Raw genomic sequence first — 14,814 nt, 5'->3', positions numbered from 1 at the left:
ACAGCCCAGCCTCCCACCCCCATCCCCAACTCCCACCCCAGCTCCCCATCCCAGCCTCCCACACCCACCAGCCCCGAATCCCACCGCAGACTCACCTCCCACCCCAGCCCCGACTCCCACCCCAGTAGCTGTCAGCCCCTCTCCTGCTGCCCCTGACCCCGAGGGCTTCCGGCTGATGCTTAGATCTTGCTTTAAGTGAAGGTCGAGGGTAGAGAAGGTAGGACTTGGGGTGAGACCACCATGGGGAGAGCTTCGGTGGTCCCACTCCCTCCAACAACCAGGCTGAATCTACACACCCTGGCCTCATCCACACAATCCCAGCTGTGTCCACACCCCTCAGCTGCATCTACACAGCACACCTGAGTCCACACAACCCCGCCTGCATCTACACAGCACACCTGAGTCCACACAACCCCGCCTGCATCTACACAGCACACCTGAGTCCACACAACCCCGCCTGCATCTACACAGCACACCTGAGTCCACACAACCCCACCTGCATCTACACAGCACACCTGAGTCCACACAACCCCGCCTGCATCTACACAGCACACCTGAGTCCACACAACCCCGCCTGCATCTACACAGCACACCTGAGTCCACACAACCCCGCCTGCATCTACACAGCACACCTGAGTCCACACAACCCCGCCTGCATCTACACAGCACACCTGAGTCCACACAACTCTGGCCACAGCTACGTAACCTGGCAATGTCTACACACCCCAGTGGCGTCTACACACCCCAGTGGCGTCTACACAACCCCGGTGGCGTCTACACAACCCCGGTGGCATCTATACAGCCCCAGCCACGTCTACACAGCACCAGCCACGTCTACACAGCCCCAGCCACGTCTACGCACCCCCAGCCACGTCTACACAGCCCCAGCGGGACCACACAGCCCTGGGACTTGGAGAACGGGGGGATGGAGGAAGTGGGGGCTGTTCCGAGAGGAGGCTGAGCCCCGGGGCGACCGCGACGCCGACTCACCGCGCTCCGGAGGAGGAGGCTGCACAGATGCCGCACGGATCCCGCCGCCCGGACACAGAGCCCGAGCCGGCCCCGGGCAGGAGGGAGGGCAGGTCGGGGCGGGGCGGGGCGGGGCGGGGCGAACCTGGGTGGGCGGGGCGAACCTGGGTGGGGCGGGGCGGGGCGGGGCGGGGCGAACCTGGGTGGGGCGGGGCGGGGCGGGGCGAGCCTGGGTGGGGCGGGGCGAGCCTGGGTGGGGCGGGGCGGGGCGAGCCTGGGTGGGGCGGGGCGGGGCGGGGCGAGCCTGGGTGGGGCCGGGCGGGGCGGGGCGAGCCTGGGCGGGGCGAGCCTGGGTGGGGAGCCGCCCTCCCTCCGCCCCTCGCCGAGCCCCTTCCCCTGCGCCGCCTGCTGCCCAGGCCTGGAGCCTCCGGAGGACGGGGTTGCTCTGCGACCTCCACCCCGAACTCCCCACCCCCGGCGGGAGCCGCTCGGAGTGGAAGACGATGGGGACGGGCGGGGCGTAGCCGGGCATGGGACCATGTGGGTGGGAGTCCCCGCAGAGTGGGTGGTGTGGGCAGGTGAGCCCACCTGGGCAGGTGACATGGGACAGGGGGCAGGGAGGGCTGTGCCACGGACAGCCTTGGTGCTGGGGACGTTTTCTAGGGAGCTGGTGTAACTCTGTGTGTGTCTGTGTGTGTGGGTTTTTGTGGGGTTTTTTGTTTTGGTTTTTTAGATGGAGTGTGGCTCTATTGCCCCGGCTGGAGTGCAATGGCGCGATCTCAGCTCACCGCAACCTCCGCCTCCTGGGTTCAGGCAATTCTCCTGCCTCAGCCTCCCGAGTAGCTGGGATTACAGGCACGCGCCACCATGCTCAGCTAATTTTTGTATTTTTAGTAGAGACGGGGTTTCACCATGTTGACCAGGATGGCCTCGATCTCTTGACCTTGTGATCCACCCAGCTCGGCCTCCCAAAGTCCTGGGATTACAAGTGAGAGCCACCGCGCCCGGCCTTGTTTTTTTGTTTTGTTTTGAAACGGGGTCTCACTCTGTCGCCCAGGCTGGAGTGCAATGGTCCCATCTCAGCTCACTGCAGCCTCCACCTCCCAGGCTCAGCGTCTGGAGTAGCTGGGACCACAGGCACCCACCACCACACTGGGCTAATTTTTGTATTTTCAGTAGAGATGGAGTTTGACCATGTTGCCCACGCTGAAACTATGGTATTTTAAAATACACATTTTTAATTTAAAAAAATAGAGACAGGGGTCTCGCCATGTTGGCCAGGCTGGTCTTGAACTCCTGGGCTCAAGCCATCCTCCCACCTCAGCCTCCCAAAGTGCTGGGATTACAGGTGTGAGCCACCACGCCCAGCTAGAAGAGTTTTAGATTCCCACAAAATGTGCAAAAACAGTTGAGAACTCCCCTGTCCACCACATCCTGGGTCCCGTTATTGGCCTCCATGCCAGTGTGACACATTTGTCACAACCAATGAGCCAATATTGGGGCAACACCATTGAGTCCACACTTGATTCTGGTTTCCTCAGTCTCCCCAATGCCCTTTCCAGCTCAGGGCCCCACTGGCGACCCCACAGGGCATCTAGGCATCACGCCTCCTAGGATCTCTCTGGGCTATCGCGGTTTCTCAGAGGTCCCTGTTTCTGACACCCTGCAAACTCCTGGGGTAGGCAGGTAAGGTGTTTTGTGGGACACCCCTCAGGTGGGTTTGTCTGGTGTTTTATTCCCTCATGGTCAGACTGTGTGGCCTCAGTTTCAATGCACCACCCACTGCCAGGCTGACTGCCCCTTCTGGTTAGGTCTTGAGGTTGTTCACATTCCTCTGTCCATCCATCCATCCAACCATCCATCCATCCATCCACCCATCCATCCATCCACCCATCCATTCATCCAACCATCCATCCATCTATTCATCCATCCATCCATCCATCCAGCCATCCATCCATCCTTCCATCTATCCATCATCCATCTACCATCCATCCATCCATCCATCCAACCATGCATCCATCCACCATCCACCCATCTATCCATCCATCCACCATCCATCCATCCATCCACCCACCATCCATCCATCCATCCACCCACCCATCCATCCAACCATCCATCCATCCAACCATCCATCCATCCATCCACCATCCATCCATCCAACCATCCATCCATCCATCCACCCATCCATCCAAACATCCATCCATCCATCCATCCAAACATCCATCCATCCATCCGTCCACCATCCATCCATCCATCCACCCACCCATCCACCCACCCATCCATCCAACCATCCATCCATCCAACCATCCATCCATCCACCCATCTATCCATCCATCCACCATCCATCCATCCATCCATCCACCATCCATCCATCCATCCATCCGCCATCTATCCATCCAACCATCCATCCATCCATCCACCCACCCATCCACCATCCATCCATCCATCCATCCACCCACCCATCCACCCATCCATCCAACCATCCATCCATCCACCCATCTATCCATCCATCCACCATCCATCCATCCACCATCCATCCATCCATCCATCCATCCGCCATCTATCCATCCAACCATCCATCCATCCATCCACCCACCCATCCACCATCCATCCATCCATCCATCCACCCACCCATCCACCCACCCATCCATCCATCCACCCATCTATCCATCCATCCACCATCCATCCATCCATCCATCCACCATCCATCCATCCAACCATCCATCCATCCACCCATCTATCCATCCATCCATCCACCATCCATCCATCCATCCACCCACCCATCCATTCACCCATCCATTCATCCATCCATCCATCCACCCACCATCTTCACTGCTGTGTGTCAGGTCCTCTACTAAGCAGCCCCTCTGGCCCAGGCAGAGAGCTGCCAGCTGCATGAGCAATTGGGACTCAGTGTTTGGGGCCAAGTGGGAAGTCATCAGAAGGTGAGAGGGTGGAGTTCTGGCAAGAGCCCACCAGTGTGTTTCTGAAACCCCGCGCACTCCTGGGGAAGGCAGGTAAGGTGTTTTGTAGGACGCCCCTCAAGGGGGAGGTCGCAGGAGGCAGTCCACGTCATTAGAACCACTGTCTTGGCCGGGTGCAGTGGCTCACGCCTGTAATCCTAGCACTTTGGGAGGCCGAGGTGGGTGGATCACGAGGTCGTCGAGACCATCCTGGCCATGGTGGAACCCCGTCTCTACTAAAATACAAAAAATTAGCCGGACGTGGTGGTGTGCGCCTGCAGTCCCAGCTACTTAGGAGGCTGAGGCAGGGAAATCATGTGAATCTGGGAGACAGAGGTTGCAGTGAGCCAAGATCGTGCCAGCCTGGCAAAAGAGCAAGACTCCATCTCAAAAAAAAAAAAATAAAACCACCATTGTCTTATCTCTTATCTCAAGAGACGTTGGGAACACTTTTGGGGCCTGCCTTTAGATACCAGCCCATCTTCCTACCATTGCAGCAACATCTTTGTGCCTTAAGTGGTGACTTGTTCTTGAGAAGTGCTGCATGCCCTGGGGAGCCAAGCCCGGTGCTGGAGGGAGAGCAGTCCCAGAGGACCCAGCACCTGGGCACATTTCCCCAGCTGCCTGCATTTGGTCCAGTTTGTTGAGTATGTCCTGTGTGCCTGGCACTTGGCGGGACTCAACTAGGTTCTCGTGATGACCTCATCAAAGTAGTTGTCACCTCCTTTTAGGCAGAGGAGGTGGCTACAGCTCTGAGAGCCAGAATCACCCAGCTCCTGGGATGCGAGCTGGGGCTTCACACCCAGGACCTCCCATGGCTGCATTCTCCTGCCCACCCTTCTGTCAGGCTTCGGGCTATGAGTTCTAACCTGCTCTGAGCCATGTGAAGAAGAGCCTGTGACCCCATGGGCACCCCCCTCCTCTCTTCCTCGGGGCCACTGGTGAGCTCTTTTTAGAACTCCACTCTCTCACTTTCTGATGACTTCCCACCTGGCCCCAAATGCTGAGTCCCAATTCCTCATGCAGCTAGCAGCTCTCTGCCTGGGCCAGAGCGGGGTGCTTAGTAGAGGACCTGACACACAGCAGTGAAGACTGGTGGGTGGATGAGTGTGTGTGGATGGGTGTATGGATGGGTGTATGGGTGTATGGGTGGGTGTATGGGTGTATGGGTGGGTGGATGGGTGTATGGGTGGGTGGATGGGTGGATGGACGGACAGATGGACTGATAGATGGACGGATGGATGGATAGATGGATAAATGGGTAGATGGATGGATGGGTGTGTGTATGGATGGCTGGGTGAGTGGGTGGATGAATGGATGAATGGATGGGTGGATGAGTAGATCAGTAGATGGATGGGTAAATGGATGAGTGAATGGGTGAGTGGAAGGTGGGTAGGTGGATGGATGGGTGAATGGATGGATGGGTAAATGGATGGGTGGGTGGATGGGTGAGTGGGTGGGTGAATGGATGGGCAAATGGATGGATGAGTAGATGGGTGGATGGGTATGTGGATAGGTGGATGGATGGATGGATGGCTGGGGGGATGGGTGTGTGGGTGAGTGGATGGATGGTTGGATAAGTGGGTGGATGGATGGATGGATGGGTGTGTAGATGGATGGTTGGATAAACAGATGGATGAATGCGCGTGTGGATGGGTGAATGGATGGATAAATGGATGGTAGATCAATGGATGGATGGGTGGATGAGTAGGTGGACAGAAGGGTGGGCGTGTGGATAGGTGGATGGATGTGTGGGTAAGTGGATGGATGACTGGATAACTAGGTGGGTTGGTGGATGGATGGATGGATGGATGGGTAAGTGGATGGGTGGATGGATAGTTAGATAAATGGATGGGTAGAGAGGTGAATGGATGGATGGGTAGATAAATGGATGAGTGGGTGGATAGGTGAACGGGTGGATTGATAGCTAGATAAATGGGTGGACGGATGAGTGGATGAAAAGATGAATGAATGGGTGGGCGGGCAGATGGTTGGATAAATGAGTGGGCGGGTGGATGAATGAGTGGATGGCTGGCTGGCTGGATGAATGGATAGGTGGGTGGATGAAAAATGTGGAAGCCATGCTCAGCTTAGTGAAAGAAAAGCACTATTATTAGCATAGTCTTCCCCTTTGTAACTTAAACTGCAAGGCAGAGCTGTGCTCCCCACGAAAAGGAACGACATCTTCTCCCCAGCTCCAGCTCTCCCCGACATCCCCGGGCCCTGTGTGACCTGGGCAGTCAAGCGCGCACACATCCCTGGGCTCCGGCCCCTGCTGGGTCCACCACGAGCCCATCTTCCTGAACCAAGTGTGTCACTAACACAGAAGTAATGACGGTTTCTGAGCATCCTACCAGATGGCTCATGTGGTGGCGTCCTGGCCGCTGCGCCTTGCGGCCACTTTCCAGAAGACGGAGTTGGAGGCAGGGTGACTTGCCCACGACTGCAGGTGGTCACAGGTGGACGTGCTGTGAGCCCAGGGCTCCGTGCGCTGAGTCCCGACTGTATCCTTCAGCCCCGGGGCTTGAGTCCACTGGAGCTAATTACACAGTAAGTTTTTCCTTTCCTGGACAGGACAAATCCCACTAGTGGCATCCAGGGGAGGTGTGTTCAGAGCCGTCGCCGAGGGGCCTCTGAGCAGTGACTCCCCCCTGCAAAGGCCATCGTGGTGCTCTTCCTGGAGTGTATTCGGTGAACAGCTCAAGCTAAAGAATGAAACGCAGCCGGGCGCGGTGGCTCACGCCTGTAATGCCAGCATTTTGGGAGGCCAAGGTGGGCTAATCATGAGGTCAGGAGATCAAGACCATCCTGGCCAACACGGTGAAACCCTGTCTCTACAAAAAAATCCAAAAATGAGCCTGGCATGGTGGCGGGCACCTGTTGTCCCAGCTGCTCAGGAGGCTGAGGCAGGAGAATCGCAGGCACCCGGGAGGTGGAGGTCGCAGTGAGCTGAGATTGCACCACTGCACCCCAGCCTGGGCGGCAGAGCAAGATTCTGCCTCAGAAAACAAAGCAAAACAAATAAACAAAACACAACTGTGACTTGAAGTTTTCCGGAATCCGCTTTCTCTCCGTGGTGAAGCCGTCCCTTCCCCAGTGGGTCCGAGTTCAGCTTTGCTGTGTGTGGGGAGGCCTGAACACCAATTTCCTGCAGCATCCTCACACCGTTTCACATGAAGGCCACGGGCGTCACGCAGTCAGCCGGTCGTGGTTTGGCTCAGGGCCTGCAGGAAGCCATGCCTCTGGTCCCTTAGAGCCACACGGCCTCAGAGGCTTGCTGGGTTTGGTCTTGTTTTGTTTGGGACAGAGTCTCGCTCTGTCGCCCAGGCTGGGGTACAGTGGTGCGATCACAGCTCACCGCAACCTTGACCTCCTTCCTGGGCTCAAGCAATTAATTCTCCCACCCCAGCCTCCTTAACAGCTGGGACTACAGCATGTACCACCACACCCAGCTAATTTTTGTGGAGATGGGGTCTTGCTATGTTGCCCAGGCTGGTCTTGAACTCCCAGACTCAATCAATCCTCCCGCCTCAGCCTCCCAAAGTGCTGGGGTTTCAGACGTGAGCCACTGTGCCCGGCCTGGGACTCACCTTCTCTAACGTGTCAGGGAACTCTTGTGAGGCTAGAAAGACACAGTCCTGACACCCGGCGCATGCTCAGGACGCAGTGGCCCCTCGGCCCACACTCAGACCCGCGTCCATCACCCACCTGCCCACAGGCCCGGGGCCAGCCAGCAGCAGCTGGAAGAGACAGGTCTTCGCATTTGTAGAGGAAGAAGAGTAACAGACTCTTGTGGGATGTGAGAATGCTCTACAGTTCCAATGTCAGGTTTGGCAAGATGAGTTATTTGGGGGCCGGGTGGCTCATGCCTCTAACTGCAGCGCTCTGGGGGGCCGAGGTGGGAGGACCACCTGAGCTCAGCAGTTCGAGACCAGCCTCGGCAACATTCCAAGACCCCATCTTGAGTTTCTGAAAGGTCTTCTGGCCCATGTTACACGTGGTTTGTGATGCTTTCCAGCCAACAGTGGCTGAGCGAGAAGCATGACAGGGACCACGGCCCGCAGAGCCCATGGGAGTGACACTGGGCACCTCACGGCGCTGGCCGGCCCTGCGGGGACAGCTCTTGTCCATCCTCTGCAGGACAGCCCGGCGGCCTGCCTGTTCTCAGTTCCATTCCCCAGGACCTGCACGGAGCAGATGCTACAGGCTGTGCACCGGGGAAGCAGAGGCCGGGCCACGCGTATCAAAAGCTGAGTTTAATGATCAGACTGAAAGGCAGCAAGGCCAAACGGACAGACGGAGACGAGGACAAGACTGCCACCTCCGACCCCTCCACACTGGTCAAAGGTCCAACACCAAAAAAGGGAAGTCCCCAGCCCGTCCCCATGTACAAAATGGCTTCAGGGAAGGCACCACTACTCCCCGGGACGTGGCGCAAAGGTGCCTGTGAGTCTCCTGCTGGTATTTTTTGGGAGGGATCGGGGCTCACCCCTGCCGCCTCTGTATGAAACAGACCCGTCAGACAGCGCAGCGCTCAGCAGTCCCCGTGTGCAGCTGGGGACGCCTGATTTGACGACAGACAGATTTGCGGACTCCAGGCTGCAGGCTGCGTGGACGGGGCGGGGCTGGGGCCCTGGTGCAATGCAGCTCCGTTGCTTTGGAAGTGACCACGTGCAGCGATGGGAGGAGGCCGGGGCCACGCCTCGGTCAGTTCTAGCGTGGACATCTCTGCCGTGGGGTAGGGAGAACCCGCAGGGTTGGTGAGCAGACCACGCCAGTGGCAGGATGTCCTCATAGGTTCCAGAAGCTCCTAGCCACGGGGTCCAGAAGGTCAAAAACCCACGCACCAATGCCCTCGCCACAGGGAGAGCTGAGGCCCAAGCCCCTCTCCGCGGAAGCCACGCGGGGCCCACACGGGAAGCAAGGTTGGGTGCCAGGAGCTGCTGCGGCCTCCCACGGCCCAGTCCCTCCCTCCCTCAGCTCCAGGGACCCCCAAGGGCCTGACCCGGGCTGCCTGGCGCCCACCCCCGTTGTCAGAAGGGCGGTCTGAGAGACTGGCGCCCACCAGGCAAAGCTAGCAGGACGTGCAGAAGTCGCGACCGTTTATTGAGACGGGGAGGAGTCTGCAGGCGCAGCCAGGTGCCTCAGGACTGACTGATGGTGGCGGGGCCTTGGCCAGGGGAGAAGCTTGTCCACTCACGTGAGGCCAGCCTCATTCATGCCCGAAACCCTGCCCCACAGGCCTGCCTCCACCCAGTGTCAGGGTCCAGGCCCCACCCCGGCCACCACTCGCTGTCCTAGGCTTGGAGGCGGCATCCAAACCTCCCAAGGTCTCCAATCTGCTCAGGAGGGAAAAGCGATGCCTTCCAGAGGCAGAAAGACGCTCTTCAGCCCAGAGAACTGGACACCGTGAGGAACGAGGTCACCAGAGGGACGAAGCAGCTGGTAAGCACCAGTGTGGCCGTGGGCAGCCTGCTCACTCATGCAGACGGCGCTTGAGGGTCTGCAGAGAGGGCGGGTCTAGAGCCTCTGAGGACGGACCCCGGTGAGGAGGACGGACCCACAGAAGGCTTGTGGCAGCTGGGTGAGCTTGGTGCAGCAGGCGTGCAGCCGGGGCAGCTGGGCGGGGCTGGGCACAGACCGCAGGGGGCCTCGGTGAGGATCAGCACCATGTCAGGACAGGCAGGGCCGGTGCAGGCTCAGTCCTGGGAGCAGGCGTCTGTCTGTCTGTCTGTCTCTGGCAGGCGCCAGGCATCCCCACCATGTTGGTGTGACGGGCACGCTGCGAGCATCTCACCCCTCCCCTAGGCCGAGGAGCTGTGCTGGGCCAAGGGGTGCAGCTGGGCCTGGTCCGGGCCCTCGGGTTCAGCCGGGCTCCTGGGCTCCCGTGTGGGGGCTCCAGGCCCCATCTCCTCAGGCGTGCATGGTTCTGGGGACTGCTCAGCAGGCCGGGGGGACGTAGCTGGTTCTTCGCTGGGTGGCTGCGGGGAAAGTGGCGTGGCAGGGTCTTTGGGTGGCTGCGGGCCGTCGGTAGGCGCTGGGGCCCACGGCGATGGAGGTAGAGCTTTCTGCGGGAGAGGGAGGCAGAGGTGAGGCAGCGACAGGAACCCGGAGGAGCCCCCGGCAGGGGCCACCACACCCAGGACCCACAGGCCATGGCAGAGGGTTAAAATGAGGTACTGAGCCCAGAGGCTCTGGACCCAGGCTTGGGACAAGTAGTAGTGTCCCAAGGAGGGGCCAGCTCCAGGGACCGCAGGCACCCAGGACCGGCGGGTACAGGGGCTACAGAGGGGCCATCTGAGGCCAGCAGAGGCTGGGAGCTATACAAAGCCCCTTCCAAAGAAAACCCTGGACTCCCACATCTCTCCCCGCTGGGGCCTGGTCCCTGGCTTCTCCTGAACCTTCTGAAATGCCCATCAGAATGGGGAGACCTTTGGGGTGGGGGTGCTGGCCCCAGGAGACCTCTCCCTCGGGCCTGGTCTCAGGCCATGGTCCCATCTGTGGGACCTATGAGCCCAGCTCAGCCCAACACGTCACACCAGTGCAGAGTGACAGGTGTGGCTTCACTTCCACAAAACATGCTGCAGGACTGCCACGCAGGACCACAGTATCTCCCCCAGAGGGAGGTCAGCTATGGGAGGAGCCACACTGATACCCTCCAGCCTGAGGATGCTCCCCAGGGGTCATGGCCTCCGACGTGCTGCCTGGAGGGGCGGGGGCAGCTCCAGAGTGCCATGTGCCTGAGTCCCAGGAACCCAGGAAGTCACCCCTGTTTGCTGGAGATCTCACTCAACTTTAACTCTAGTTAGAGCTCACTAGGCGAGTATTTTTCACAGTCAGAGCAAACTGGTATTCACCGCAAAGCCGCTGCCCGTCCAGAACACGCCCAGCTCCCGGCGCCAGAGCGCCACGGCACAGCTCGTCACCAGCGTGCAGGGCACCAGGTAGAGGAGGGCGGGCTGGCCACGCTGCATCAGGGCCAGCGCCACAAACGTCACGAGGAGGCCGACACCATAGGCTGCAGGGACAGAGGGGGCGTCACCTCAGCTGGGCCCTCAGGGGCCACCACCCATGTCCCTGGAAGGCTGGAGTGGGCTGGGGGGCGGTGGAGGGCAGGGGGTGTGGAAGGGCGGGAGAGGGAGAGTGGGGTTCAGCCAGCAGGGCCACGGGCTCCCCAGAGTATGCAGATCCTTCTGGCACCTCCCAGGCTGCAGTCCCACCCTGCCCCTGCCAGGGCCAGTGAGAGATGTCAGGGTCCCCAAAGACATGGAAGGAAGGGCCAGGGCGAGAAACGGGACGGGGTGGGTGGGCTCCGGGCAGCGCAGGACGGCGGAGGCAGAGGCAGCACAGAGGGGGCTGCGAGACGTGAACGGAACGCAGTTTCTATGAACCTCCCATGAGAAAGTCAGCAGGAGTCACGTGCCTGACCAGAGAGCCCACCCTGGGACACCGAGCCACGGACGTGTACACTGCGTTCTCAGGAGACGCCCGGCGAAACGCTGGGGCTGGGGTCGGGGGCACGTGCCCACTTTAAAGTCGCTCAGGACAGAACTGCCATGACTCTCACGTGCAGGTACACAAATGTGCACACGGCCACCTCAGCAGCCACAGGGGAGGGCTGCGAGGACCCCTGTGCTCACTTCCCTGGCGTCACCTGGCACAGTGTCTGCCCAGAACCACGCACACCCCACAAACTGTAAATCAGCCTCGGTTCCTACAAATACAAACACGACATCGGCACAGCCACTCGCTGTCCCACGCACAGCTTAGGGGATAGCAACCAAGAGACTCTACGCTCGGCAGAGGCGCCGTCTGGCCTCAAGTCTTCAATCCACAGATGTGGACCCCGTGGGTAGGGAGGGCCAGCTGCACACGTGGGTGTGAGTGTGGAGAGAGAGAACAGAGCCGAGTGGGTGTGACAAAATCATCAGGCCCTCTGAAAAAGGACATACAGGAGTTCTCTGCACTGTCCCTGCAACTGCGATTTGAAATCATTTCAAAATAAAGCTATGAGAATGTTCACTTTTTTTTTGAGACTGTCGCCCAGGCTGGAGTGCAGTGGCACGATCTCGCCTCACTGCGACCTCCGCCTCCCGGGTTCAAGCGATTCTCCTGTCTCTGCCTCCCGAGTAGCTGGGACTAGTCATCCGCCACCATGCCTGGCTAGTTTTCGTATTTTCACTAGAGACAGGATTTCACCATATTGGCCAGGCTGGTCTTGAACTCTTGAACTCATGATCTGCCCGCCTCAGCCTCCCAAAGTGCTGGGATTACAGGCGTGAGCCACTGCGCCCGGCCGAGAAAACTAACTTTACTAGAACACCACAGAAAAAGAGCCGCTGTGTCCAGCAAGCTCACTCCAGCTCCTGGCACTTCCCAACACTTATCTCCGTACTTCTGACACCATGGCACAGGGGCATCCCTGTTCGTCCATTTCAGACCACCTACGCGTGCATCAACCACCCTCCACAGAAGCAGAGACAAGCGGAGAGCTGGCACCCATAAAGCACCTCCACAGAAGCAGAGACAAGCGGAGAGCTGGCACCCATAAAGCACCTCCACAGAAGCAGAGACAAGCGGAGAGCTGGCACCCATAAAGCACCTCCACAGAAGCAGAGACAAGCGGAGAGCTGGCACCCATAAAGCGCCTCCACAGAAGCAGAGACAAGCGGAGAGCTGGCACCCATAAAGCGCCTCCACAGAAGCAGAGACAAGCGGAGAGCTGGCACCCATAAAGCGCCTCAACGGCATCAGTCTCAGGACTTGGGGCAGCTCTACAAACTGGCTCAGGAGAGAGCGCTCTGCGGCTGTTTGACTTTTCCTTTCATTGTATTATTTTTTCGAGACACGGTCTCGCTCCTTTGCCCAGGCTGGAGTGGCATGATCATGGCTCACGGCAGCCTTCGAGTCCCAGGCTCGAGCGATCCTCCCACCTCAGCCTCCTGAGTACTGGGACTACAGGCACACATCACCATGCCCGGCTAATTTTTGTATTCTTCTGTAGAGACAGGGTCTCACTATGTTGCCCAGGCTGGTCTTGAATTCCTGGGCTCAAGCAATCCACCCACCTTGGCCTCCCAGAGTGCTGGGATCACAGACGTGAGACCCCAGGCTGGACTCAGCCGTGATTTTAAAGGTAAGTATGAAGACGGTAAAACGGGGCAAGGGGAAGGCCAGGGGCACCTGCAGCTGCAGGAAGCAGGTATGAGGGGGACACCGCCACCCAGAGGGCACCGCAGGCCAGCCTGAGCCCTCCCATCCCGGGAGCGGGCGTTTGGGACCACGTGGACGGCCGGGTCAGGCCGGGCCGTGGCTCAGCAGGGCAGCCTGCCGGCGGACCTAAGGCACCAGCACCAGACGACTCTTTCCTGGGGGCCCGCTGTGGTGGGGGGCGTTTTTTAAAACAAACTGGGTCATCAGTAAACGGCACTTTTGTGAAAATACTTCCGTAACAAGAACAGTAGAAGACAAGGTAAAGAAAAAGACAAAAAGAGGACAACAGGAAAAAAAAAGGAAAAGAACAGAACAGAACAAGGGAAGCCAAGAATGAGAAAGCGGGGGTGCCGCACAGGCCCGGCTCCGGGGCAGCCAGGGTCGGGTGGGGTGTTAGGGGTCATGCCATTGGAGCTGGCGTTAGGGTTAGGGGTCAGGGTTAGGGTTGGGGTTAGGGTCTGGGTGTTACAGGCTCATGCTGTTGGAGCTGGTGTTAGGGTTAGGGGTCAGGGTTAGGGTTGGGGTTAGGGTCTGGGTGTTACGTGTCATGCTGATGGAGCTGGGGTTAGGGTTGGGGTTAGGGTTAGGGGTCAGGGTTAGGGTTGGGGTTAGGGTCTGGGTGTTACAGGCTCATGCTGTTGGAGCTGGTGTTAGGGTTAGGGGTCAGGGTTAGGGTTGGGGTTAGGGTCTGGGTGTTACGTGTCATGCTGATGGAGCTGGGGTTAGGGTTGGGGTTAGGGTTAGGGGTCAGGGTTAGGGTTGGGGTTAGGGTCTGGGTGTTACGTGTCATGCTGATGGAGCTGGGGTTAGGGTTGGGGTTAGGGTTAGGGGTCAGGGTTAGGGTTGGGGTTAGGGTCTGGGTGTTACGTGTCATGCTGTTGGAGGTGGGGTTAGGGTTAGGGTCTGGGTGTTACGTGTCATGCTGTTGGAGGTGGGGTTGGGGTTAGGGTCTGGGTGTTACGTGTCATGCTGATGGAGCTGGGGTTAGGGTTGGGGTTAGGGTTAGGGGTCAGGGTTAGGGTTGGGGTTAGGGTCTGGGTGTTACAGGCTCATGCTGTTGGAGCTGGTGTTAGGGTTAGGGGTCAGGGTTAGGGTTGGGGTTAGGGTCTGGGTGTTACGTGTCATGCTGATGGAGCTGGGGTTAGGGTTGGGGTTAGGGTTAGGGGTCAGGGTTAGGGTTGGGGTTAGGGTCTGGGTGTTACAGGCTCATGCCATTGGAGCTGGCGTTAGGGTTAGGGGTCAGGGTTAGGGTTAGGGTTAGGGTCTGGGTGTTACGTGTCATGCTGATGGAGCTGGGGTTAGGGTTGGGGTTAGGGTTAGGGGTCAGGGTTAGGGTTGGGGTTAGGGTCTGGGTGTTACGTGTCATGCTGTTGGAGGTGGGGTTAGGGTTAGGGTCTGGGTGTTACGTGTCATGCTGTTGGAGGTGGGGTTGGGGTTAGGGTCTGGGTGTTACGTGTCATGCTGATGGAGCTGGGGTTAGGGTTGGGGTTAGGGTTAGGGGTCAGGGTTAGGGTTGGGGTTAGGGTCTGGGTGTTACAGGCTCATGCTGTTGGAGCTGGTGTTAGGGTTAGGGGTCAGGGTTAGGGTTGGGGTTAGGGTCTGGGTGTTACGTGTCATGCTGATGGAGCTGGGGTTAGGGTTGGGGTTAGGGTTAGGGGTCAGGGTTAGG

The 14,814-nt window shown here is 58.8% G+C and overlaps 2 protein-coding genes across 10 annotated transcripts in view; both read right to left on the bottom strand.

Moving 5' to 3' along the window:
- Positions 1 to 6,419, bottom strand: part of TMPRSS9 (transmembrane serine protease 9) — a 69,711-nt gene extending 63,292 nt beyond the window's left edge. For 2 of the 4 annotated variants that reach the window (XM_035287107.3, XM_078361446.1), the window contains exon 1: positions 991 to 1,085. The gene's annotated coding sequence lies outside the window, so the exon portion shown is untranslated. Of the gene's footprint in view, positions 1 to 990; positions 1,086 to 6,286 lie in introns of those variants that run through there. The other 2 variants (XM_035287109.3, XM_054250163.2) reach the window with 2 other exon arrangements.
- Positions 6,420 to 8,173: 1,754 nt separating this feature from the next.
- Positions 8,174 to 14,814, bottom strand: part of SPPL2B (signal peptide peptidase like 2B) — a 22,927-nt gene continuing 16,286 nt past the window's right edge. For 3 of the 6 annotated variants that reach the window (XM_078361452.1, XM_078361450.1, XM_078361451.1), the window contains exons 14-15: positions 10,727 to 10,950; positions 8,174 to 10,000 (exon numbers count right to left, since the gene is read on the bottom strand). In XM_078361452.1, the coding sequence (XP_078217578.1) occupies positions 10,769 to 10,950 (182 nt within the window). In that variant the 3' untranslated portion in view covers positions 8,174 to 10,000; positions 10,727 to 10,768. The remainder of the gene's footprint in view (positions 10,001 to 10,726; positions 10,951 to 14,814) is intronic. The other 3 variants (XM_078361449.1, XM_035286183.3, XM_035286184.3) reach the window with 1 other exon arrangement.

This window comes from Callithrix jacchus, chromosome 22 (genome assembly GCF_049354715.1).
Source record: "Callithrix jacchus isolate 240 chromosome 22, calJac240_pri, whole genome shotgun sequence".
Classification (NCBI taxonomy): domain Eukaryota; kingdom Metazoa; phylum Chordata; class Mammalia; order Primates; family Cebidae; genus Callithrix; species Callithrix jacchus.
The sequence above is the reverse complement of the archived record's forward strand: the minus strand, read 5'-3'. Positions and strand labels throughout refer to the sequence as shown.